Source organism: Choloepus didactylus, chromosome 7 (genome assembly GCF_015220235.1).
Source record: "Choloepus didactylus isolate mChoDid1 chromosome 7, mChoDid1.pri, whole genome shotgun sequence".
NCBI lineage: Eukaryota > Metazoa > Chordata > Mammalia > Pilosa > Megalonychidae > Choloepus > Choloepus didactylus.
The window spans coordinates 72,631,148-72,658,786 of record NC_051313.1 but is presented as its reverse complement, the minus strand read 5'-3'; the positions used below and the strand labels follow the sequence as shown (position 1 = coordinate 72,658,786).

At 33.4% G+C, this 27,639-nt stretch overlaps 1 protein-coding gene across 4 annotated transcripts in view; it reads left to right on the top strand.

The window, feature by feature from the left end:
• The window catches only part of BCKDHB (branched chain keto acid dehydrogenase E1 subunit beta), a 268,629-nt gene that overhangs the window by 179,622 nt on the left and 61,368 nt on the right, over positions 1 to 27,639 (top strand). For 2 of the 4 annotated variants that reach the window (XM_037842956.1, XM_037842955.1), the window contains exon 9: positions 20,316 to 20,402. In XM_037842956.1, coding sequence (XP_037698884.1) covers positions 20,316 to 20,402 — 87 coding nt within the window. Of the gene's footprint in view, positions 1 to 20,315; positions 20,404 to 27,639 lie in introns of those variants that run through there. The other 2 variants (XR_005217874.1, XR_005217875.1) reach the window with 2 other exon arrangements.

Below are 27,639 nucleotides of genomic sequence, written 5' to 3'. Positions count from 1 at the left end.
TTCTGGAAACACATGAACAACCTATACTGACCAGAGAAGAAATAGAAGACCACAAAAACCAATCACAAGTAAAGAGATCCAATCAGTCATCAAAAAGCTTCCTACAAATAAAAGCCCAGGACCAGATGGCTTCACAGAGGAATTTTACCAAGCTTTCCAAAAAGAATTGACACCATTCCTACTCAAACTTTTTCAAAGAAATGGTAGAAAATGGAACAGTACCTAACTCATTTTGTGAAGCCAACGTCCCTCTAATACCGAAACCATATAAAGATGTTACAAGAAAGGAAAACTACAGGCCAATCTCCCTAATGAATATAGAAGCAAAAATTCTCAACAAAATACTTGCAAATTGAATCCAAAGACACATTAAAAAAATCATACCCCATGACCAAGTGGGGTTCATCCCAAGCATGCAAGTGTGGTTCAACGTAAGAAAATTAATCAATGTTATACAACACATTAACAAATCAAAAGAGAAAAATCAAATGATCGTCTCAATAGATGCTGAAAAAACATTCAACAAAATTCAACATCCATTGTTGATAAAAACACTTCAAAAGGTAGGAATTGAAGGAAACTTCCTCGATACGATAAAGAGCACATATGAAAAACCCACAGCCAGCATAGTACTCAATGGTGAGAGCCTGAAAGCCTTCCCTCTAAGATCAAGAATGAGGCAAGGATGCCGGCTGTCACCACTGTTATTCAACATTGCTAAAAGTTCTACCCAGCAAAATCTGGCAAGACAAAGAAATAGAAAGCATCCAAATTGGAAAGGAAGAAGTAAAGCTGTCATTATTTGCAGATGTTATGATCTTATGTTTGGAAAACCCTGAGAAATCAATGACACAGCTACCTCAGCTTACAAACAGATTCAGCAAAGTGGCAGAATATAAGATTAATGCACATACGTCAGTAATGTTCCTATACGCTAGAAATTACCTGACTGAAGAGACACTCAGGAAAGCGATTCCATTCCCAGTAGCAACTAAAAAAGTGAAGTACCTAGGAATAAACTTAACCAAGAGTGTAAAAGACCTCTACACAGAAAATTAGATAACTTTACTGAAAGAAATAAAAGGGGACCTAACGAGATGGAAAGATATTCCACGTTCATGGATAAGAAGACTAAATGCTGTTAAGATGTCATTCCTACCCAAACTGATCTACAGAGTCAATGCAATACCAATCAGAATTCCAACAGCTTACTTTTCAGACTTGGAAAAGCTAATTATCAAATTTATTTGGAAGGGAAAGGGGCCTTGAGTTGCTAAAAGCATTCTAAAAGGAAACATGAAATGTGGGGACTTACACTGCCTGATTTTGAAGCCTATTATAAAGTCACAGTAGTCAAAATTGCATGGTATTGGCACAAAGATATATGTATTGATCAATGGAATCAAATTGTGAATTCAGAAATAGACCCCCAGATCTCTAGTCAACTGATTTTTCAGAAGGCCCCAGATCCACTGAGCTGTGACAGAACAGTCTCTTCAACAAAATGAGCTGGAATAACTGGATATCCATATCCAAAAAATGAAAGAGGACCCTTACCTCACACCCTGTGCAAAAATTAACTCAAAGTGGATCAGAGACTTCATATAATAGACAGTACCATAGAACTAGAAGATAATGTAGGGTAACATCTTTAAGACTTACTATTAGGAGGTTTCTTCTTAGACCTTGCACCCAAAGCACAAGCAACAAAAGAAAAAATAGATAAATGGGAACTCCTCAGAATCAAGAGTTCTGTACCTCAAAGGAATTTGTCAAAAATGTGAGGAGACAGCTAACACAATGGGAGAAAATATTTGGAAACCATGTGTCTGATAAGAGACTGATCTCTTGCATATGTAAAGAAATCCTACAACTCAACGACAGTAGTACAAACAGCCCAATTATAAATGGGCATAAGATGCTAAAAGACATTCAACATGGTGGTATATACAGACGATGGAATACTATCCAGCAGTAAGAAGGAGTGAGGTCTTAAAACATATGACAACATGAATGAATCTTGAAGACATAATGTTGAGTGAAATAAGCCAGGCACAAAAGGAGAGATACTGTATGTTACCGCTAATGTGAACTCTGTGAAAAACATAAAATAAATGTCTTATAATGTGGAATATAGGGAACCTAAAGATAGTCAGAAGCTATTGAAGGAGGAAGATCATATCATCTGCAAATAATGACAGTTTTACTTCTTCCTTTCCAATTTGGATGCCTTTTATTTCATTGTCTTGCCAGATTTCGCTGGCTAGAACATTATATACAGATATGATAATGAGGATGAATTTAATGGTATGGGAATGGTCAGGTGTAACTATGGTTCATTAATGGGATTATAAGTATCGGTGATGCACTGAAGGTAAACATGTTATTTAAAGGCATGTAACCCATAGAGTAGCACCACAAACCTAATATGTGTTACCATGATATACTTTGATATACTTAGAAGATATGACACTGGTGTAGAGGGTTAACAACAGAGTGGTATGAAAAAACTACCCATTACATATTAAAGACTATATATATATGTAAGTGGGCAGAATACCCTTACTAAAAGTAGTCCCCAAATACCTAAGTCCCTAACTGAGATTCTATAAAATATTCACTCACTATGTTTTTTTTAATTCATTTTTATTGAAATATATTCACATACCATGCAGTCATACAAAACAAAGTGTACATTCAGTTGTCCACAGCACCGTCACATAGCTGTGCACCCATCACCAAAACCAGTCTTCGACATTTTCATTACCACACACACACAAATAATAAGAATAAAAATTAAAGTGAAAAAGAACAATTAAAGTGAAAAAGAATGATTAAAGTAAAAAAGAACGCTGGGACTCACTACATTTTATCTCTCAGAAACTTAAATCCACCAGTGTTCCTATGCCAGGCAATTCCTAAAACCCAGAAGCAACAGCTTCTTTAAGAACAACCCCCTTTCAATATGAAGAAGTTAGGGTGGTCACTGCCTAGACACCCCTGAATAAGGAGAAGGAGATTAAGTGAGAGGAAGGGGAAGCAACAAACAAAATTTTTAACAAAGGTCTATGAATACTGAAACTTTATGTAAAAATTTTTGTATTTTTAGATGTTGGGTGTTGGAATAGCTGGAAGGAGGTAAATGACATGGCAGAAGTGTACCCTTTGAAATTCCTTTGAAATTTGCTTTCTAGCTACTCACTGAATTGTGATTTGAAAGTCTTCACCTTTCTGTATATTCCCTATATTGCATAACAAGGAAAGAAGTGAAACTGTGGAACTGTAACCCATAACAAAATTACCTATATAACTGTTAAGCTGTACATTGAAAATTAACCCCTTTCTGTATGTATATTTTACAATAATGGAAATAGCTGAAGTTGTGGAACTATGACCCATGACATTATTTGAAATCTGTTCTCTACTTGTTAAATCGTACTTCAGAAGTTATCATGTTAAAGTTCACAATAAAAAATGCATTAAAAAAACAAAACTGTGAGCCAACAAATTCCCATTGTTTAAGCCAACCCATTGCATGGTATTTGCTTGAGCAGCCAAGGAATCTAAAACAGATTTATTGTTTGAACAATGCTAGGTAAACATTTTGAAGAGCAATGTTTATTGTTTAATGTTTAATTGTTTAATGTTTATTGTTTGTTTAAAAATAACTCTGCTCACTACATGTATGTTTTTTCCTAGATCCTTTTAAAATACATTAAACAGCCTCCTAAGTTGTAAACCTCTTAAAATCAGAGCTCACATATTTTATTTATATTGGTTTTGAACATTATTGGTTTTTGCCATAGTCCATGGTGCCTCTGTAAAGTGCAATTTGAAAGAGAGATAAGTGCCATATTTAATTGTTTGGGAGGAGTTTAACATAGTAATTGCTTTTATTTGTCTTAAAACCTATTAAAAGTAGCCATCCTTTTACAGTTTTCCAAAAATGAGTCTTCTATGAAGGAGTTTTCATAGTTGATTCTTTTGTTTCCACTGATAGTGGCCCTACACACTCCACTTTGCTCTTTTGGTGCATCTGATATATAGGCATGAAGACAGGAGCCAGTAGAGCAGCCCAAAGGGCAAGCTGCCTAGATTGCTCTGAGACTCATTCAAGCACCAAAAGAGTGCTTTTCCTAGCCCAGGTTCCTGGCTTGGGTGTTATGTCCTAAAGCAGTGATCCTGATGAGAACAAACAGCTCCCATTTTCTATGTCTAAAAATTTTTTTCATAATAAATTTTCAAATACTTTGATTTACAAAAAATAAAAGTACAAAAATTCAGACGCATCATCACTAAAGAACTTGGCATTGCTTCACAGTTTGCAGTGGGAAAAAGTAAATGTGGAGAAAACTAATCAGTTTTGTATGTTATAGGATTATAAAAATAGAAGGATTTACCACTGTCTTATCACACAGAGGGTTGCAAGCCATAGAATTGGCGCCATTTGATTAGAGAACAATGGAAATTTAGTTTCCCAAATTGGAATTGTATTGTCATTTCTTATGGAATCTCTCAGCCTCGGGAATATAAAGAATATGCTTCAAATACTGTATTTAATAATATTTATTAATCCTCTTATTAAAGAAAATGTAAAGTGCATAAAAATGTCAAATATATTATCCTAGTCACTAAAGTTGTTTATGGAAACTAATAAGACAGTAAGTCAGTGGCAGAAATTTGACTGCTAGGTTCTGGTAGCCCATCTGCCTGCAAGGAAATGATTAGTGCCCTGACGCTATTTGCCTTTGCTTATTTCCCCTCAAAGGCTGGAGGTTCTATAATATACTTATCTTTGAATTGAGAAACCACTCATTTCCCTTTGGGACATCAGACTGGCAGCAGATAATAAGCTTTGACATGAAATTAAAAATTGGTAAAAATGAGTCATGTTATTTAACTTCCCCTCTGTTTAATGTATGTGTTGTTTGATTATCTAAGGAAACTTTTATTTAAATTCATAACATTGCCAGTGTTTAATAAAGCACCTTTTATAATTTAGTTTTTTATTTGGAAAGAAAACAGTCTCATGATAACTCTTCCCTTATTTCAACCTAGTAGCAGTTTTCTCTGTGGTTGTGAAATCAGGTAGCTTCTTATTTTAGGCTTCAGTTTAAACTAAATATACTGTGGTTGATGTCTTCTGTCGTCTTCACTTGTCAGGCAGAAGGTATAGTAAAGAATATTTAGCCATGATAAATGTAGTTGTTTCTTAATACATGTTTCTTTTTAATAGCACTATAGTTCAAAATAGAGACTTCTAATTACACAGTTATTGGGTAACAGGAGAGGATGTGTGCAAATGTATTCTTATGGTGGATGGTTTCACTTTAAAATCTGGTAGAGTTTCCTGGTGCAATTTTATAGTTTCTATAATTGCTTACAAATGTGAATACCTCCATTATTAAGAAAAAGTTTTCCCATTAGAGTTATTTATACACACACACAATCTTTCTTTATATTATTTACATGTGAGTACTTTAAAAAGAGAAGAAATTGTAAAGTTCATTCCCTCAACAAATGAGTTATTGGTTATCTAGTATACCAGATACTGGTATGCAGCAGTGAAAAACTTATGTTCTCTGATTGCAAATATAGAACATGGCAATTAGTTAAGATGCATCCTTCTTTGTTTAGAAGGATCCCAGAGAAAATCATCAACAAAACTTTGTTATCCTTCCCTTTAAAAAACTAAACTTTGTCAACGTCCTTTCATCACTAGCCTGTGATTCTGTGGGTTTAAAATCTGTGCTATCCTCCCTTCCTCACCTTTTCTTTGTCTCTCAACGTGTGGCATGTTGACAACACACTCTACGTTGCTCTGTCATGGAACTTGTGTTCTTACATTGGATGGATTCACTACTTTTAGCTTAAAATCCTAATTTCTCTTTTCTTTCATTTCTTTTTCTCTCTCTCTCTCTACATACTAACACACACCACAGTGGATACCATGCACGCATATGCATGCCCATTATACAGACCATACTATAAACTGTGTATATATGATATAACAGTGTAAGTATCTGCTGTGAGGCAACAAATATGTCTAGTTTTCTGTTTTTATGAGAAAACTTTTAAGTCAGGGAATTAATTTTTTATGTAAGGGAATGCACATTTAAAGAATTTTAATTTTGCCCTTAAATTCTATTATTCCCAAGTTTTCCCATTTATGTCTGGGTATATAATATGTCTTATACATTACTTTTTTTCACAGACTTTTTCCTTTTGGTCATTTAACTGAAATGAAACAAAACACGGTGACTTATGAGCTCTGTTTCTACCTAAAATTCCAGAAGCATTCAAAAAAGGTCAGTGATAGGTTCAGTTTTCACCAGTTTCTGGTCAGCTTTCCATAGTACGGGCATCCAAGGAAAAAAGGTCACTGAGCTGAACTAAGAATTCACATTTTTGTTTTGGAGCTTGAAAGGGACTTTAGCACTTGTTTAGTCAAATGCAAAGAAAACCAGTAAAACTCTGATTGCAAATATAGAACATGGCAATTAGTTAAGATGCATCCTACTTTGTTTAGAAGGATCCCAGAGAAAATCATCAAATCCTTTCATCACTAGCCTGTAATTCTGTGGGTTTAAAATCTGTGCTATTCCTCCCTTCCTCACCTTTTCTCTGTGTCTGTCAACGTGTGGCATGTTGACAACACACTCTACATTGCTCTTTTGGTGCGTCTGATGTATAGACATGAAGACAGGAGTCAGTAGAGCAGTCCAAAGGGCAGGCTGCCTAGATTGCTCTGAGACTCATTCAAGCACCAAAAAAGTGACGATCTGCCTTTTCCTAGCTCAGGTTCCTGGCTGGGGGGTTATGTCTTAAAGCAGTGACCCTGGTGAGGAGAACAAACAGCTTGAAGTAGTGTGAACATTCATTCATTTCAGGACATGTTATTTGACCAGAGTTAGTAGAAAAAGGAACAGTTTAGCAGAACGCAGACATTCTGTTGCTCAAGCTTAAGTTAACACATGAATATATAAATCATATTCTTTGCTTTCATATGACCTTTCCCCAGATCTTTCTCCCAAGCTGGGGCTAATTAGACTTTATCCTGTTCTGCCTCTAATTATGATTTACTTCATTTGCATGTGTTTTTTCTCAATATAAGGCTATTGCTATAAAAGATCCCCAGGAAGGAGGGGAGTGGGAGATTGTATGCTATTGTCAAGTCATCTAGGAATGGAAAATGCCCAGTATTGCACAGGCCACGATCTCTAAACTTGATTAGTTCAAATACTGTCCGTGTACTTGGCAACCTTTCTCTGTATTAAAAACAGCATCGGTAGTTTTGCTCTTATCTCCTTGTTTTGGCTCTCAAGGACATTAATTAATATTGTTAATGAATATTATTGGTTTTGTTTTTTATATGTATTTAGAAATGTTTATGGTTGTATAAGAATTATAAGCCTAAAGAGTTATACTTTCATGTTTGTGCAAATTTAAGTAGCATAAGAATAATTTGAGTCCAAGTTATTTTTGAGAATTTTTCCTCCAAAAAGGTTGAAAAACATTGGACAAGGGCACCTGTGAGTACAGTTTCCAAATTATTCTTTTGGATGATGGTTCCCAGAAAGGCAGTCTCTCTTTTCTGATGACTCCTGCCTCCTGGGGCCCCATCCCTGGGCCGTTGCTATTGTTCTTCACAGAAATTAGGCTCAGTGACATTTATTGAGTGCTTGGAATCTTTTAGATGCAAATCTAAAGATGTAATGTAGATGGGGCTCAAATTTTATTAACACCTATATAATATTATTTATTTGTCCCTAAAGTTTGCATTGCTAACATTTGCTGGGGAGATCTCTCCTTTTAGGACCAATTTTCTGATTTATAAGTTTATGGTTCAATAATTTGATGGTGATACTGATCATGATAACAATACTAAAGGTGGTAGCTATCGTTTAGTGAGTACCTCCTAGGTGTCAGGCACATCACATATAGAATCAGTAATTTTCACATTAATCTTGGAAATAGATGATATTATCCCCATTTTACAAATGAAAACTAAGACTCAGAGAAGTTAATTTACTTAAGTTATTTAATTTATTTACACAGTTGGTACATGGAGAAGCTAGATTTTATTTTAATACAAGTTTTAGTGCCCTTAGTGTCTATGTACGTTTTACTGTGTATATTGTCTCTATTTCAAAACCAATGCATATTTCTTAATAATGGAGAATTATGCTAGTGACTACTGTTTGAGCGTTGGTCCTTTTTTAGAGTTCTCTCTATAAAATGAATCATTTCAAATTAGATGCTACTTCTCTGATCTTATTTTCTAGTTGGCTTTTTATCTTGTAGGCTTTAAAAGTGATGAGGAAATCATTCAGTATTGAAGGTAATCTTAGATGTGTTTATTAATATTACTGCGTTCACCACTTAATTTATTCAGAGAACTGCCCTTTGACATTTTCCAGATGGGATACTGTATTCTTGATGGCTGTAGCTTATTGAGAATTTGCAGATTTATGTGTTGCGTGTCTTTCCCCAGCCACCTCTTCCTCTCTGCTGCCTTGCTCAGTGATAGTATAACTCACTGCTCCAGGCCAGCTACAATATTATGGTTTCAGGGTTAGTCATGCAGAGCCAGCCATATTCCAATTTCAGAATTATATTTGGCTGTCCTGGTGTAAAGTGATATGCTCCCACATATTGAAGCTGTGGGGCTGTGGAGCAATAATAGTGAAGGTTACATTAATATTCCAGCCTCATGGAGCTTTCCTGGTTCCATTTGAAGCTGTGCTTTAAAATACATGAAGTTCAAATAGTGTAGATAAAAAAGTGTGAAAAATTGTATGTAAACACAAAAATACATATTTTATAGAGCATACATTTTTTACAGTAGATGTGAGAAATGCTGGTAAGTTTTCTTGAAGATAGAGATTATGAGTGACTTCTTAAAAGATTTTAAGGATTGTGTGTAGTCTAAAGAATAACAAAGCCCTAGTATACTTCTCTATCAGAAATAATCTTGACCTTAATCACCATCAGAACTAAAGGAATAGTGTATGATATATTCGATAACATCAGTTTTTATACTGAATATAAATAAATTTATGACCAGTAAATGTCACAACCCAAATCTGCACATTATTTTTTAATATGGTTAAAAGATGTGCCAAGTAGGGGGTTGCTGACTTGTGGGATGATGATGGTGAAGCGATTAATATACACTACCCTCAGCCCATGTTCATAACTCTGTGAGTAGAACCTTGTGATCTCATCCTTGTCATTTGGATCCAGAGTTGGGGGTTTGACTCTGATTCTGTTCTCCATTTATTTACGGTGGAGTCCCCTTCTGAAAATTTTAGAACACTTTTTTGGTGTGGGTCCTGAAATAAACCTGATTGCTTTCATGATGCTACCCTCATTCACTTTCTCTGCTTTAAAATGTTGGCCTTACCTTTTCTGTGTTTCCTCTTCATACCTTGTGATTCAGACAGACAACACCAGTTTTTGGTAGACACTTGTGCCACTATTGGCCTGGCCCAGCTTCCAATACTCATGGCCAAAATTAACACTACATTTTTTTAACTGGCGGTGGTAGTGATAGGGAAACGTGTGTATAGAGGATGATAAATAAGAATTCTATAGTTTCACTTTTATGTAATATATCTAGAAAGATTTTAATTATTGATAAAATTATTCAAACTTTATTATTCAATAAAAATGCATCTCATTTATTGTAGATATTCCTGTTACACTGTTTCTCTTATGAGGGACTAAAAATAATTGGGTCTCTTAGAAGTGGAAACTGACTTGCGCTTCTTCACCAAGTATATAAACACATTGGAGGTCTCCTGGTAAGGACTGTAAATGCTTCAGGAGTACAGTGTGTTACTTTTGCTGAACATTTAGAATTTCAGACACTGTAATTGTCTTATGTCATTTAGGAACATAACAGGATTACTGAATACTTAGTTATACATTATCTTTCATAGCTCATTGTTTTTACTGGGTTTTAAAAACACATGGTAAAGAAATGGCTCAAATGTCTTCCTTTTGAAACAATGGATATGATCTCCTATATATAACTATACAATGGAATGGATGTTTGCACTAGTAAATATATTTAAAATGTTTGGGAAGGCCAGAATGGAAGACTGCCTAATTCAATGTGTAATTTTGTGGGTAAAGGTAACACGGAAGAAAGTGCATCTTGATATTTGGGGGGAAAAACGTCTTTTTTAGCCAGAAAGATGTTTTCTTAGAGTATAGGTTCCAAATTCTTGTGCAGAATCCAGTTCAGAGAGATGTTTTGCTTGGTTTTCACAACTCAAAATAATAGTAGTAGTAGTAGTAATGATAATAATAACAATAATAATAATTTGACCACCTTTAGTCAGAGACTGTGTTCTCTAGTTCTCCATGGTACCCACCACCTCTTATTGCCTCAGTTGTTCACATTACTTCCTGGAGTCCTGAACCATTTGTTTTGGGACCCTTGCTAAGGGAAAGCAGGCAGTCTCTGATCTCTATACCTCATCCTTTTAAGTTGCTGTCAGACTGGGAAGAGGAACCTCCCTCCCTTCCTCCCCCTTGTTTCTGTTGGCTCCAGTCCCATTCCTGGTAATAGCAGGTCCCAGGTGGACTTCAGGAATGGGTAAGTGGAAGGAGAAAGAGAGGAAAGCCTCTCCATGCTTCTCTAGCAGTGTCCCTCTACTGTCAGAAGGGAAATGTGGAATTGGGAAAGCCTCCTCACTGCCACTCTGCGGCCAGGGAAGACGAGAGAAGAAACCTCTTTTTTACTGACCTTGCCTTTCTGTTCTGCTTGTGCAGACAGAAAACCTCCCTGTGGTTTTCTGATATTTGCAGCTGAGCCAGTTTATACTGTACTCATTTATTCAGGAAATAGTGTTGAAGTTTGCTAAATGTGAAGTACTGTACAGGCCTGGGGAAAGACAGTAGGGGAAGATGGCAAGATAATAATCACCTATATTGATTTTTGTTTTACTAGTGTAGATTTAATTCTCATGTGAGACTTTCAGGTCTAATCTGTATCCTTTTTCACTCCTTAGAATTTCTATTCCTATTTTTCAGAGGTTTCATTTTATAATCTGTTGAGTATATGAAATAGTTGCTTAATATTTTCTTCTGGATCTCAAGTTGATCATTTTTAGAGGGTATGCTTTTCATTTGAATGATCAGGGTAATTTTCAGCATTTTTTCCATAGGCTTCATGCTGTGTGTTTTTCTTCCTTTACTTATCTTTGAACCAGGTTATGTCATATTGCCCAGACTCACTTGCCAATATCCAGAGTGTGGGGGTTGGTACACTTTGATTCTCCATTTGTTCACTGGCAGGATCACCACCTCAAACTTTCAGCCGAAGAATAGCCTGTCTAGCTCCCAGTGTGATTGTCTAGTACAGGAGCTCTTTGTACAGGTAGTATCTGCTACGCTACCAGGTTCTCTGCCTGCTTATCTGCACTCTGAACTAGGGGTCACAATCTCAGGAGCCTGCAGAGGATAGACAGGTGAAATGAGGTTAGGGAAGCTCTGGTTTTGACAGAATGCCACATGTGGTAGCTGTGGAAGACATTTAAATGCAGTATTTCTAAAGTCCTTTTAAACAGAAATTGCCTGTGTGCCAAGTATGATCTTCAGATCTTTATTGTGAGTCCCAGGCTCTAAAACAGTTTTATACTTTTTTGAACTTTTTGAATTTGTGTAGTACCTATACAAATACACACACGCATGGTTGCTTTGAACTACAAGGCTGGTATTTTACATCTTTTGGATTCTCTTGTGAGAATAAAGTCTCAGAACTTATTCCAGGGATTTAAATATTTTGTATCTTTTGATCAATATATTCCCAAATATTTCTTAGACTGTATCAATTTATACTACACAGTAAGAAAATAAGAAAGTTTTTACAAGACCCTTGATAGATTTTAAATTTAAATTATTTCATGACTTTAATGTTAAAGTGCCACTTCATTATTTTTAGAAACTTTGTTATATAACATTTTTTCTTGTTTGTTTCTAATTGCATTTTCTTTTAAAGTAAGTAAAATAGAAGGTAGAGCAAAATGACCACTATCTTATAAAAAAGTCAATAAATACAAAATCTTTTTGGATCACTCCTCAAAAAATTCCTTTACTGTTCACAGTATAAGTTTTTGTAGGTATGCCTCACTTTCTGTGGTATAATGGCCAGTATCATCTTTCTCTGTTTTATTAGCTCTTGTCAATAAAAAGTTTGCAAAACAGAGAATTGTAAATCAAAGAGAAATGGATTATTGATGTTTTTGTGGTTTGCAAAGAAAAGAAACTTCAGAGTTGTTTTCCTGAAACAAGGGACTTATACCCACATAGTAAATTGATTTGAAAATATCGAATCTTATTTTTTGGCAACTGTTATTATTGCATCTTAATTTCTCATTAATATTCACTTCATAATGATTTTTGATACTTTCATTTTTGACCTTGACCCTCAACTTCTCTACCAAATAATGCTTTTTTGGTAGACAAATATTTCCATGTTCTGTTAAAAGGATTCCTTTCTAAATCCACCTGCCATGTAAATATTTTCCTTCTAAGTTATCTTGGTTTTAATGAGAGTATAAAATATGTGTACCTTATTTCTGTGTGTGCTATTTTAGATGTATATACTAAAAAATATATGTGCAGCTCTTGTTGAAACAGATGAAGCACCTTTTGGTTTTTGTTATAACACTTTTTTGAGTCATATCCAAAAAAGACCCAAAAGATTTTAAGCCTTGCCCATATGTTATGAACTACACATGATTTTTGTTTTGTAATGGACTAAAAATTCATTTACTCCAACAGAATTCATCCAGATTTTAAAAAATAAAAGCATTTTTCATGGTGGTGTAAAAGTGTAGCAGTGTTAATACGTTTGATCATTCCTTAGAGAAGTATTGCCTTGGCAGAAAACCAGCTGGCTTTAAGGAAAATTGTACCCCTGATACGTGCTTAAAACAAAGGAGTGTAAAATGCAACAGGCTGATAATCTTTGGTTTTGGTTGAGTCATTTTCTTATTATTCTTGGTATGCTGGGAGTACAAGGAATGATTTCAGTTTCTACCCTTTAGAACTGTTATGATTACCAGACATAGTATTTTCTTCTGTTGTCCAAACTTGAGAAAAATTTTCTAAATGGAGATGTATAAATTGAACTTGAGAGGCCGTAAGTAATTTTTTCAAATTTTTTTTAGTAAAAGACCATAGGGGTTGAAATTAAAAATTCCAAATTTTTTTAAAAAACCAAATGTAACTTGATTTTTTATTCCAGTATTCTGTCATTTCTAGTTATGTATCATGACTTAAAACAATCTTTGTATTCCTTCCTTCCTTCCTTCTTTTGTGGCGATCCTCATTATAACCCATTTAGGGATCTTGGTTAATTCTTTGTTTCTCAGGATTGGCACTTGGTTCAAGGAATTGTTTTTGACATGACCCAGTGACTCTTGCAATTTATTCAAGATTAAACGCTGATTGGGAAATTACTTAAAATAAGCAAATAAGATGATTTAGGTGATTTTCTGCTTATTCTGTTTCATACTTTCTTAGTTGCTATTATCCTGTGTACCAATTTTTGCACAGTATGGAGCAAAGATATGAGGCTTAGAAGTGTAACTGGCCTCTGTTGTTCCTGTCTCCATGGGTAATGTAATCCAGGTGCTGTTATCCTTTATACATTATCTTTAAGATGCTGATTAGCCGATTTGCTATTGAAGAATTTTCAAGAGAGACATGCTGTTTTGGATAATCAATCTGGCAAAGGATCTATGACACTGGTGATCTTAGGATAAAATGTCATTGTGTCTATTGTCAGAATGTAGGATAATGAGGAAATCAGAGTGTAATGCCTTTCAAGGAAAGAGGACATGGTGAACAATTGAGTCTTGATTATATATTTTCCATGTGGAATAAAATATTCTGAAATTTCCAACCCAAACAGACCAGTTTAAGAAATTAGATACAATCAAGCACCTTTAAGCAATATCTCTGTGGAATTTTTCAGTGATCCACAATCATTAGAACTTGGATGTTAAACTAGGATCAAGAGTTTTCTGTGAATTACCACCATTCTCCCCCCATGATGTATATGTTACATATGGTAACAAAGTTATATTTCAGTAAAGGTAAATTGCCTGAATTAATGAATAATAAATGTAGCAGAATGAAACTGCTGATGGAGTCTCTACTGTTGGATCAGGTTCTAAGTTTGCCAAGTACTGTATAATAGCCATTATGTTCCCACTTTTTCATTTATTAGATTAGCATAAGCATACCTATTGTAAGGTTTTAATTACCTGATACTTCCAAATGTTTCCTACGATAGAAAAGGCCAAAAAACAAAACAAAACAAAACAAAAAGAGCCTAGAAGAGCCCAGAATGGTCCTAAGAAGATGTAGAAGATGCAGCTTCCTGATTTTGTTTCCTTACTAACAGTTTTCCAAAATTCTGCATTGTGGAAGCTCATAGCATTGATATCCAAATGAGATGTTATGATTTTTTCCTTTCAGAAAAAGATATTGATAGAGTGGTTTATAGAAATACTGTAAAATCCTGCTGAGAAATGATAGCATAGTGATAAATGATGAAGATTTGAAAACAACCTGAGAAGAAGATACTCCAGTCTTTGAGAAATTATTTTTTCAGGAAAAAATTATGTTGCTAACTGGAGGTGATTTTGTTTTGCATGTTTAAGCTAAATGGGAAACTGTAAAAGACTTTAAAAATACATTTATTTACATATTTACTCACATTTAACTACATATCTAATAAATGTCCATTAGTCCAGTCCAATACCTTTGTCATCATGGTGACCTTATGTCAATAGGAAAGGAAATATTCTGTGTGTTTCTATAATTATTATAATCACACATTTTAAAAAGGTGTACATAAAAACAGAAAAATGTTTTGCACTGATAACTATTAGTTCTTCAGGGAAGAATTAACCAGTGAGGATGTCTGAAAATTTCTCAAATATTTTGGTTTTTTGTCAGTATTATTTGCTTGTTCTTCTACTATTGTCTTTATTTATTTGTGTTCTGTGCTTTGCTTGCTTCTTTACCAACTTTTTCCATAGGGGTGATGAAGCTCTGAGGATTTAGTTTTTCTCAGTTTACACTACTTTCATACAATACTGAAATATTTGTAATCCTGTCAGTAACATCCTTGCCAAAATGAACTTTTCAGAACTTTCTCTGGAGCTCATTGCTCTTGTTCCTCTTTTGGTATTGGTATTTCTCCAGTGGAATATTAGGCAGTAGTACAATTGTGTGCAAAGTTCATTTGCTAGGCAGTTATTAATACATTTGTTAGCCTGTGATGATTTATTAGTTATTTTCTGGCTAACTTGTCAAATGCATTTGGCCGTTAAATAAGAAAATATTTCAAAAATATATCTAATTCACTTGCAGTAATATTTGAAGCTTATTAAAATTGTGTTCTTAATGATTTTAGGCTGTTTAAATAGTTTTTGATGACTATGTTCTTGATGCATGAAATAAGGCTTAAGATTTTACTGTTAGTTCAGCTTATACACACACACACACACACACACACACACACACACACACACATAAAAGCACACATGAGGTTCTTTTGATTTCAAAAGGAGCTGGAAGGGCCAACTCTGATGTTTCTTTAGCTCTTTGTTAGCTTGATGTTCAGATAGAAAACATTGAAAGGGCTATAAATTGACTACCCAAAGTGCTACTTTCTTACTTTATCGGCAGCCAGAATAGGCTGCTGAACTTGGTGTTGGTAAAGTTGAATTGCTCTATAGGGAAACAACCCTGCTATAGATATTGAGTAAGGAATAAAAGTATTATGTTTTTTGCTTTCTGAATGTCAGTGTTGCACTTTTAGGCATATGTAAACTTAATGGCCTGCCTGTCTGTATCATTTTCTCCAGGAATGACAGTTTAACGGTTTCCCTGGTTGGATTGTGTTAAAGTCTTTAAAAGCTGCATTCACTAAAACATATGTCTAGTGTTTGGGCAGCCAAAGACTGTGCAGTCATTTTAACAGAGTACTGTGTTAATACTATAGATAACTTGGTGTTAAATGTATGTTAAAGTGTCATCAATTTGGTGTCTATTATTCATAATTAATTTATTCTGAGTGGATGAAGTATAGTTTTGTACTGTCCTCAAAAATGAATTTTTCTGAGACAGCTGTAGCCTAAATAAATTAAAGGGGGACATGCTTAATAGAGTTAATTAAATAAATTATTTTAATGGATTTTTATCAAATAAACTTTTTTTGAGTGTCTACCATGCTCACTACATTGTGCTATGTCTCCTGCACAGATAACTTTAATTTATGGCCATTTATAAAGACATCTGCATGGTAGATAGACAATAGGGCAATGTCATGGAGTGGTCAAACAAGGAAAGAGTTTTCCTCAAGGTACATGTCATAACAGTGACATCATAATCTGTGTGATTTTGTCAGTGTCATATGTTCAGTGTTGGGATTTTGATCACTTATCTTATGAAAGGAGGAGGCTTTGTGGAGGGGACCACTAAGAAAAATGGTAAGAAAGAGTGAGAATATATGACAAAAATCCAGAGCAGACCAGCGCTAGCAGACTAGTTTAACATCTAGCCCTTCAAGACTGTTTTTCAATCTTCTTGACAAATCTTCTAGAGTCCTTTAGTTTTGTGTAGAGGACAGAGAGAATAGTTATTCATAGCCCTAATTTTTAATTGGCTCAGCTTACCCTGATGCTATTTGTCACCTCTAACTCATTGGTGCTCCAGGTGCATTAGCCAAAATCCAGGAATAGTTCTCAGTGGTGAATAGTTGAAGAAGCAGATAGTGGAAAATCCAGCCTTACGTGGCTTTGCTAGGTTTAGTTTTCATATTGAAAAGTCATTTAAACCCTTTTAAAATGTTTTCAGATAGAGAAGTATGTTTATCTCAGAAGAAAACTTGAAAACTTTGTCATTTGTCTCTGAAGAAAATAAATTTTGAATTATTATTAGTATTTGTACCTATGGTTGTTTTTAAAAGGTTAATGGATGCCTCCATTGCAAAATACAATATTAATTTTTAATAAGTACATCAAAATATTAAATATGGTTAGAGAAATTTCCCTGTGGTTGTATATGATTTTTCCTAAACGTATGGAAATTAAATGCCTGTTAAAGTTGAAAACAAATAGTTTAACCAGAATATCTAACGAATCACAAAGAATTAAAAGTGTAACAGCTTTCTTAGGTTTAACGGATTTGTAATGATCTCATTATCACATTATTAACAAGGTGTTAATTTCTAAAAACAGAATAGAAGTATTCTTCATGAATTTTAGTAAATTAAAATTATAAATGATAGAAAGCATGTACTGAATTGAATTTCTGTTATACCTTGCAAACTGATTGAACTATACTAATGGGCTCAATCTTCGATAATATATACTAAATCTTTTTGAGAGTCTGACTTTGAAAACATGTTCCCTCTAAATTTTAGTATTTTCAGAATTTTTACACAACTTTCTTTAATACATTTTAATTCTTCTCATATATCAAAGATGATTTCAAGAAGCAAAAATGAATCTTAGATGCTTTCCTAATTGAGGCAATGAATGCTCAGTTTAGTGCCTAGTAAATAGTATCCACTGTGACAATTATTATTTATGATTATGATCATCATTTCTGACTCCTCTCTTCTTGCTGCACTGTCTCCTTTTTTTCTGGTTTATATAGAGTGGCAATTTCCACAAATTCAAAGCATTATTATTTTCTGCTGTTTCATACCCTATATCTCTTGGTGTTTTTGAAACTGCTGGAATTACTTCCGCATCTATCAGTATAGCTCCTCATCTGATTACACACATATTTACATAACACACAACAGAGTATGAGGTATTGAGAAACGTGACCTCTGATACCAATAGTTTATTTCTGTTCTGTTTTGTATCTGATAGCCTGAGGGTCAAATGATAAGCTGAATGTTATGCTGATATGCAGCAGATTGCACAGTCAGTCAGTCAGGAAGATTGGCTCCCCATATTTTTAACTTGTACCTATTTGCTGCTGGAGTTGGGATTTCAACATTCCTTGTAACTGAAGCTAGTCCTTAGAAATCATAGACTTTCCATTACACTTTTTGAGGAGATTATGACTGAACATAATATTTATTTATTACCTTCAGCATTAATTTAATTCAAGGGCCTTCACCTTATTTTTATTTATTTTAGACTTTCAGAATTCTTTCAATAATGTAAATACATGAAGTAAAAAGTAAAAGTCCCCTCCCTACACATTTTTTTTTCTGTCATTCCTCAGGAGAAACGATTTTTGATAGCTTGCAATGAAATGTTCAAGATGTTTACACACTCACTTTGTATAGTTGGGTTTATTGGTGTCTCCACTGCTGTAGTTGTTGTTTTTAAGAAAAATGAGGTTAATGTTGGTCTGTAACTTGCTTTTACATCCAATTGACTTAACATGGACATCTTTCCGTTTCAGTATATTTGTGTGTGTGTGTGTGTGTGCGCGCGCGCGCGTGCGCACAGTTGTCTTCCCCAGTCTTTTTCATGGCTGTGTAATACTCTATTGTATTAATGTGCCTTAGTTTATTTAGTCATTCCTCTGCTGAAGGACACTCAGTGTCCCTGGATTTCATCTGCCTACACATCATATTGCATGAACCCCAAAGGCCTGGATGATTTTGTCCTGGGTACATCTGTGCCTAGTTTCCCCACTATACTTGACAGGCCAAAGGAAGCGTAGACTGGGTGCCCTGCTTGCTTGTTGGCCTTCTAGGGTCATTCTGAAGTTTGGCATTTGATCTTGAATGGGCCTCAGTTCAGATAAAAGGAACCAATTCTGTTGTGTAGGGTTTTAAGGTAACCAGCAGCATTTTAATAGAAGTTTCTCATTTATACCTATTAGAAATTAAGGATACACTACCTAGATTAAATGGATTTTGGCTATGACATCTTTTAAACACTTGTGCATTGGCAGAGGTTTCAGAGCTGCAAGGAAGGTCTGATTGTCAAATCTGTTTTTTTAACTGGTGGTCCTCAAAGTCAGGACATCTTTTCAGGAATAGTTTTAAAATATGTTTGTTTTTTAATTATTGTGGAGTATTTTTGTCTTTTTATATTTTTATTTGGATACGTTAATATTTAATTTATGGTTTTCACAAATATTATAATTAATCACAGTCACAAAATGCTAAATACCAATATTCCAAGGTTAGCATTTCATTGGTGAGGTGGTAGGGCAGAGGATTTCATTAAGGTGTTCATTAAATTGTTATGTACTTCAGTCACCATTTACGTAGTAGATATAGTAGCTTATTTTTGTTATGGCTATGGGCATATCTTGAGATTTAGTATCTGCTGGCTGAATCTGCTGCATGTTTTTAAATTCTAAACTATAATTGCCTAGAATGAAGGAAATCTTTCCATTTGTATACACATTTTTGCTTGGAAGATTTTACTTCATAATCATAGAATAGTAACAGAATTCAAGAAACGTGATATTAAATTGTTAAAAATTCCACTTCTCTTTGGTACTTTGGTAATTGTTCAAGATATTTTAAGCAACAACTTGCTGTTGATTTTTAATATTTTTTTAACCTCCCAATACAGCTGGCATACTGCTATGATATCATAGCTATACATTTTGATTTATTATTGTACAGAGTATATGATTCACAGTATGAACCGTGAGCAGCTGTTGAGAATGCATCCTTATTGTTTGTGACATTTTCTACATTAAGATGGAATTGTGGTCATTAAAAGGGTTTTAGTGCACATGAACAAAGAGGGCTATAACCCTTTTATTTTTGTAATGATTTCCTACTGCTATGTTTCCTCAAATATCTAGTAGCTTGAGCTTTCCATTTGTTAAAGCTTTTGCATGCTATTTTTGTGGTTTCCTTCTCCATAAAACTGTATTTTCTAAGAATGTTGTTATTTATATGCAAACAAAAAGCACTTTCATTCTTGAAGTAATATGAAGAAAAAAGAAAAATTGATATCGAGATATGAAAATCTGAAATACTGTAATTGAGCTTATAACAAAAAATTTTATAATAATGGGCAATGCATTTTTAATGACATACATAGAATTACAAATCTTTTTTTTTCTTTTGCACTTGGATTATAAGATACATTGAAAAAATCTATAATAGTGCCAAAATCAGATAACTGTCTAGTTGAATGGGAGTTGTAACTTTTTTGGCATAAAATGTAATTGCTGATTTTTATATTGTTTATTGAATATAAATAATTTATTTTTATTATTGAATTAAAACTACCATCAGATACTTGAAATATGTATACTCTTCCAAATCAGGTTTTCCTTTTCTTTTTCAGTCTGTGATCAAAACAGGGCGACTGCTGATCAGTCATGAGGCTCCCTTGACAGGCGGCTTTGCATCGGAGATCAGCTCTACAATTCAGGTTGAGTAACTTTTTGGCGCTTATTCTAATATGTTCTAATTCTAAAACAATTGCACATGTGTTTTCCAGGAGAAAAAAAATACTTATCAAAGTATATAAAAGTATGCACTTTTTGGAAATGCATATAACTTAAAAATCAGTAATTTCATCTAATAGTTTAACCCAACTATCTTATGCTATTGGTAATGGTTTAGAAATAATTTAAAAACTTATTTCTTTTTAAAAGTGTTCACTCAAGATGCCACATCAGGAAAAAATTTTGTACACCTTTTTTCTGTAGGATTCTATTTAAAACTTTTATTCACATTTGTATCACAGATATGAATAACATAATTTAGGAGAGTTTCATGTTTTCTTATTTTTAAATTAAAAATTGAATAACTATATTTTGAGTGTATAGTATATGCATTTCTAATTTAGGCTACTGAAATGGTATAATTATTTTATGTTCAGCACATCTTGGCGGTTTTATAAACATTTTACTTCTCTTTATTAGTGTAAAAATGCCTTTGTTGCTAGGATACTGTATAAGTAGAGAATTCCTTTTAAGAGTGTATATTTATAGTTGCTAGGGTATTAGAATCTCTAGAAGGAGAGAATTGAGCTAGTGGAACTGTAACACATAGCATCCTTTGAAATTTGTTCTGTAGCTACTTGTTAAATTGTAATTAAAAGCTATACCTTTTTGAATATTTGTTATATTTCACAATAAGGAAATAATTGAAACTATGGTACTATAACTCATAACAACTTTGGAAACTTCCTATATATCTGCTTATTAAGTCATATTTGGAAAGATATTACCTTTTTGTGTATTTGTTATGTTTCATTATAAGGAAATAAGTGAAGCTGTGGAACTGTAACCTGTAACATTCTTTGAAAAAAAGAGTGTATTGTTTAATAACTAGATATAAAAATGTGATATTTTAGTAATGATAGGTTTTCAGTTTTAAACTTTTAACTAATAAAAAATGATTACTACCAATAAGATATCTTTAAGTACTAATTAACAAAATTAAAAATATTTTTAAGTTAGATGAAACAAATTCAAATATAAATGTTTTTAAAATTACATTGAAATAATCCATAATTACAGTCAGTCAAAGGCAAAATTATACTGTTATTTTTGCATATTATATATATGTATATACACACACACACAAAATTAAAGAAAATATCTGGGGTTTGTAGATTTTTGTTTTCCTCTTATTATATAATTTAAAATGTGAACCATAATGCTTAACATTAGATAACATGAGTACATGGCATTTGTCATGCATTTTTTTCATTGAGTGGCATAATGAACTAAATTTGCAAAAAAATGAGGGTTGCAAGAATGAAACCAAGTATAAGGAATTGTTCTCTTACCAAAATTGTATTTCAAGTGAGAGGCAAAACTGGTAAAAGAAACTGGATTTTTTCTCCTCATTAATGTTTAGTCCACTAAGCCGTTTGAAATGATAGTGACTATTGCTAATAAAAACTTTTGACAGCTGTGTTTCATTCTGCCTACTGAATGTTATATTGTTAATCTCAAAATTTTATTTGTATTTATATGTAAAAGGAGAACAGGTAGAGCCTAGTTAGAAATAGAAATTATAACCCCCCTAGCCAAGTCTACTTTCTTTAAGTGTGCTTTTAAAAATTGTTATCCATAAATTATTAGCAGACAGCAATAAGATATAACATATTTATCAGATTGGAAAAGAATTAGAAAAATTACATAATCTAGTGTCTCTTGTTCTGGAATAATACGCGGACTCATGTTAATGGTAAAACCTCTCAGATCCCAGGAATATATCTTTGAATTCCATTTGGAGAAACACTGGATTTGGAGTTAAACACAGTCACTATAAATAGTCAACACCAACAAGATCATAAACATAGTCTCAAAATCAGTTCCTGAAGTTATGTGATAATAATTTTTGCTGAAAGTTATCTGTGAGATTAACCAGAATATCATATTGATGACAGAAATATGAATATATTGAAACAAAACCACATACCTTATAGTGCTCTCAGACTCCCAAGAATATACCCCTAGATTGTTAGAGGTCTTTAATTCATAGTTTGAAAAATATAGGCCTAAATCAACCATATTCATTTTACAGATGAGTGCTTGACATCCAGAATGCTTGTGTCTTATTCGGTTTATAGCGATACTAGAAGATCCAGGACCAGGGCAAGAATCTTAAGTAAATGTTGAGTGTGTGTGTGTCTGTATGTATCCTTATTCAAAGGTCTCCCCATCTCCCTGAAAAGAGGAAGATGAGAGTTTTGAAGTCATTATGAAATGTTCTGTTTCCCATATGTTAAAAATCATTCAACTAACTAAATACAAAATAAATTACAGCAATGCTGTAAAATTTGTAGGGGGATCTGAATTTAATATTTAAGGAAGTAGAGTTAGTCTTCATTAATGTGAGGATGTATTTGAAAATGTACAGTTGTTTTGGCATAATTCATCTTTTAATTGCACACAGGAAAAATGCTGGAAAAAGAATTTTTATAAGATTAAATCAGAGTATCCCCAAATATTTGCCTCTTATGGCTTTTATATATTGATAAGGGAGAAAAAAGATAAAAACTAGACACCTTCAGAGATATTTCTTTCCTTTAAAGTAGCAATGTTTGCATATAATTTAGAGAATAAAAAAATATACTTTTCAGTAATTGTTTAGTGTGCATTTCAACTAAATACGATGGTCTACGATGAGCATCTTTTCTGTGGAAGGCATTGTTCCATTACAAATGAAATCTGTATCATATTACCAGTGCCTTGGGTTGTTTAAAGTAAGATCAATTAAGTGTGAGGTGCAGTTGCTTTCACCAGTTGGCACAATTCATTTTTCTATGTTGTTTTTTGTTGTGTATACTTTGTAAGGTTAAACAAGATAAAATGGGTTTAAGATTTGAAAGTCAGCCTTATGGAACAGCAGGAGAAACTTAATGTACATGGAGAATTTTTCATTGTCTTCTTGGAAAAGAAGCTTGAAATTATGAATGAGTGCTCTGAAAATGAGTACTGCTAATTAAATATTAACTTATTCTCATTTTCACAATGGCAAATGTAAATTGTATGTGAAAAAAATATGATCTACAAATGGTATTTTGTAGAGGATATCTAGTAATCTTTTAAAAGCTCATGGTTAATCCTACAAAATTGCTCTTAAAATAATATTTTAAGAGATTGATTTACAACAAAATTCTTCTTTTTAAATACATTCAAATCTGAGAACTCCCTTTTCTCTTTTATTCAAATTTGAAAATGTTACCCCTATTAAAAATAAAAAAATACTTAAGAGATTACTTCACTATAGAGAATTTTCTTTTAAGTTTATAGTTGGCATTTTTAAATAGAAAAATCATATCATGCTATATAAAACTGCATTTCAAATAAAATAATTTTTATTTTTTGCTAGGTATGGGAAGAGTTACTGACATTACTGTGAAAAGATTATCTTTCCTTATACAGATAACTAAAAAAATGAATATAAAATGTATTCATCATTTATTTATGTAACTTTAATTTATGGCAGATGGCTCACCCATCATTCGAAGAGGGTTCAGTGTCCACATTTTAAGTTTATTCATGCCTGACTGTTTTCAGAAAGTCGTTTATTTTATTATTTAAAAAAATTATTTTTAACAGTCTTAGTTTGAAGTCTTAAACTATCAAAAGTGATCAGGAGACTACTATTTATATTAGATGTAATTTTTTTACTTGTAGTTATTTTATTTTCATAAAATTTATAGAAATAAATGCTTATGAAAATAAAAAACAGTGCCTCTTATCTAAGAACTGCTTGAATTCTTATTGGATTTAATTTGGAAGGTAAAGGAGGCAGAACAAGCTGAGGTCTGGTATATTTGGTCCCCCTCTGGAGAAGATTTCTCCATCAGTCATCCAAAGTTTCACTGTCTCTTCCCATCTAATTTTGCTTTCCCATCTGTTCTCACTTTGGGGTGAGGGAAGTTTTTCCTTCTTTTCTTTCATTTGACCCACACCAAAACTTGGTCGTGTGCTTCTTTCAGGGAGTCATGCACTGTACCCACTGTTTTGTGGAAAAGAGTGAAGACAGCACTTTAGGTGATTCATTGATCTTTTAATTGTGTAGTTTGCATGAACATTTTGATGTTTCAGAAAATTAAATGAGTTAATTTTATGTGGTGTTTGTATTCATCAGCCTTTGTAATCATAGCTTTTTAATGTGCAAAAAAGTGTTAACTTCATACATTTTAATATTCCCTCAAATTATATGTTCTAGAATATAATATTCAAAATAGGCATTATTTATTTAAATATTAAGACCAAGAAATGTGTCCGATTTTAACAGCTTTAAATATCATAAATTCTTTGGCATTGTGGGACCCAATCTTTATTATTAATTTGCAACACGTTCCCATAATGATTAAGTAAATCTTGACTCTGATAGGATTGTGTGATAATTAAAAAAAATAATAATAATTTCTTTTTTTTTTCTGGATTCAGTGCTCTTCATATGCATGCCAGAAATTTTAGGGATTGTGGATGGCTTTAAGGTTTTGTTTTTTTGTTTTTTTGTTGTTTTGTTGTTTTTTGTTTTTTGTTTTTTTTTTAGACACATGGAAGCAATAAGTCTGCAATAAAGAATCCAGTTGGAGAGGACGGTTAAGTTTCCATACTATTGTTCCATCCTTTCTGTGCAGTCTCTTTTCTTAGAATAAAAACTCAGAAATTTTGCATACCAACATATATTTTTAAAAGTAATCAGATTCTAATAGTTAGAACAGACTATTATAAACTTATACATCAATCATTGTGTAAAAGGAAAGTTTCATAACTTTCAAGTAAAGGAATTCTGCTTGTCTCAGTTTCATGTTAGAAAGGTTTATATAGAAGGACTTTTTTCTTACAAACTTCTGATTGCTACCAAATTTGCAAGGCCCCCATTTAAAGACATCAATCTGAAGTAGAGAAATTATGTCCTAAATGGTCTTGAGTTTTTACCATTGTGGAAAATATGTTTAATTTAAATTAGCATGTTGATAAATTGAGTTAGAGAAGATTATCAGAGTAGTAATTTGATGACTTCTTTACTGCAGTTTTCTAATCTTATTTTTTTTAACCAGTGATGCAAAGCCCTTACCACAACCACCACAACAGATATAACAAGCAGAAGAAATACGTTTCCATACTAAAATCTGTTTAGTAATACACAGCATCAGAAAAGCAGTTTATTATAGAGTGTTCAAATACAGGATGGCTTTTTTTAAATGCAATTTTATTGAGATATATTCACATACCATACACTCTATCCAAAGTAACAGTGACTCACAATATCAGCATATATATGTGCATTCATCACCACAATTTTAGAACATTTTCATTACTCCAGAAAAAAAGAAATAAAAAGAAAAAAGAAAACCAGAACATCCCATACCCCTTATCCTCCCCTATTTTTTTTTTAACAGTTTTATTCACATACTATACAGTCTATCCTAAGTGAACAGTTAATGGCTTTTGGTATAATCACATAGTTATGCTTTCACCACTAGAGTTAATATGAGAACATTCTCATTTTTTCCAAAGAGAAAAAATCCCATATCCCTTATATCCCCCTATTATTGACATTTAGCTTTGGTATAGTGTCTTTGTTACCATTAAAGCAAGAATATTACAATGTTACTGTTAACTATAGACCTTAGTTTACATTAATTGTATTTTTCCCATATACCACCCTATTATTGACACCTTGTGATAATGATGTACATTTCTTCTAGTTCATTTAAGAATTTTCATATATTTATACAATTAATACCATCATTGTCCAGTCAAGGTTTTGCTAAGTTATACATTCCCAGTTTTTATCTTCTAGCTTACCCTCTGGTGACATACATGACTCTAGCTTTACTGTTTTCAAACATACTCACAGTCAGCTTTAAGTACACTTACAATATTGTGCTACCATCACACAGTATTGTGTTACCATCGCACAGTATTGTGCTATCCATTTCCAAACCTTTACAATCAACCTGTTGAACACGCTGTACTACTTAAGCGTTGATTGCGCAATCTCTGCCCTCTTTCTATCTTCTGATAACCTATGCTTTCAACTTAAATCTCAGAGTTTGTTCATTATAGTTAGTTCATATTAGTGAGGCCATACAATATCTGTCCTTTTGTTTCTGGGTTATTTCACTTACCATAATGTCTGCAAGGTTCATTCAACTCATTGCATGCCTCGCAACTTCATTCCTTCTTTCTGTATCAGCACAGTATTCCATTGTGTGTATCTACCACAGTTCGCCCTTCTGCTCATCAGTTGCTGGACCCTTGGGCCACCTCCATTCATTGGCAATTGTGAATAATGCCACCATATTCATTTGGTGTGCAAATGTCTATTCATGTCCCTGCCTTCAGTTCCTCCGAGTACATACCTAGTAGCATGATTGCTAGATAATATGGCAGTTCTGTACTTAGCTTCCTGAGAAACCACCACACTGCCTTCCAGAGGGGCTGCCATAATTCTACTTCCCTACCAATAGTGAACCATTTGTATGGTTATTCTTGAAACCTTCAAATTTGAAACCTTCAGAATTTGACCTGTTTATTGGTGTCCAGACTCAAAATTCTAAATCTCTGCTAGTTTTACTACCCATAAGAAATTTGTATGATACAATGGTTGTGTTGAAGGATTTTAACGTGAAACAGTGAGAAAAAGGTAGACCTCTCCATGTGGATATCTGCCAGTTTATGGAAATAAGCTTATCGCAAAATGAGATCATCATTTCTCCTTAATTTTTTTCCGGACTTTTAAAACTGTCTCCTTACTTATCTCTGACCCCAGCCTCTCACCTCTCATCTCATTGCTGTCCATTAGTTTCTTAAAACACACATCACATTTTGTTCATCCTCTGTGTGAAAACCTCTAATGGATCTTCTTTGGCTGTAGAAGTAAGTTCTTTAGGTCAGCATTGAAGGTCCTGATACGCCCAAACCAGAGTTATTTCTCACATTGTTTTATGACTCCAATAAGCTGTTCACACTTGTTGGCCTCTTGGCCATTTCCTGGGTGATGTCTATTCTTGCAGCCAACCTTTACTGAGTAATCTAGGTACATCTTTAATTTTATTATTTCATCCAAGAAATGGAGTCCTTGCTTTGGAGAATATTAGAGTTTTTTGGAAGTAATAGACTCTAAATAAATAATTACCAGATGGTATGTACTAGGATAGAGATGTGTATAGAGGACAA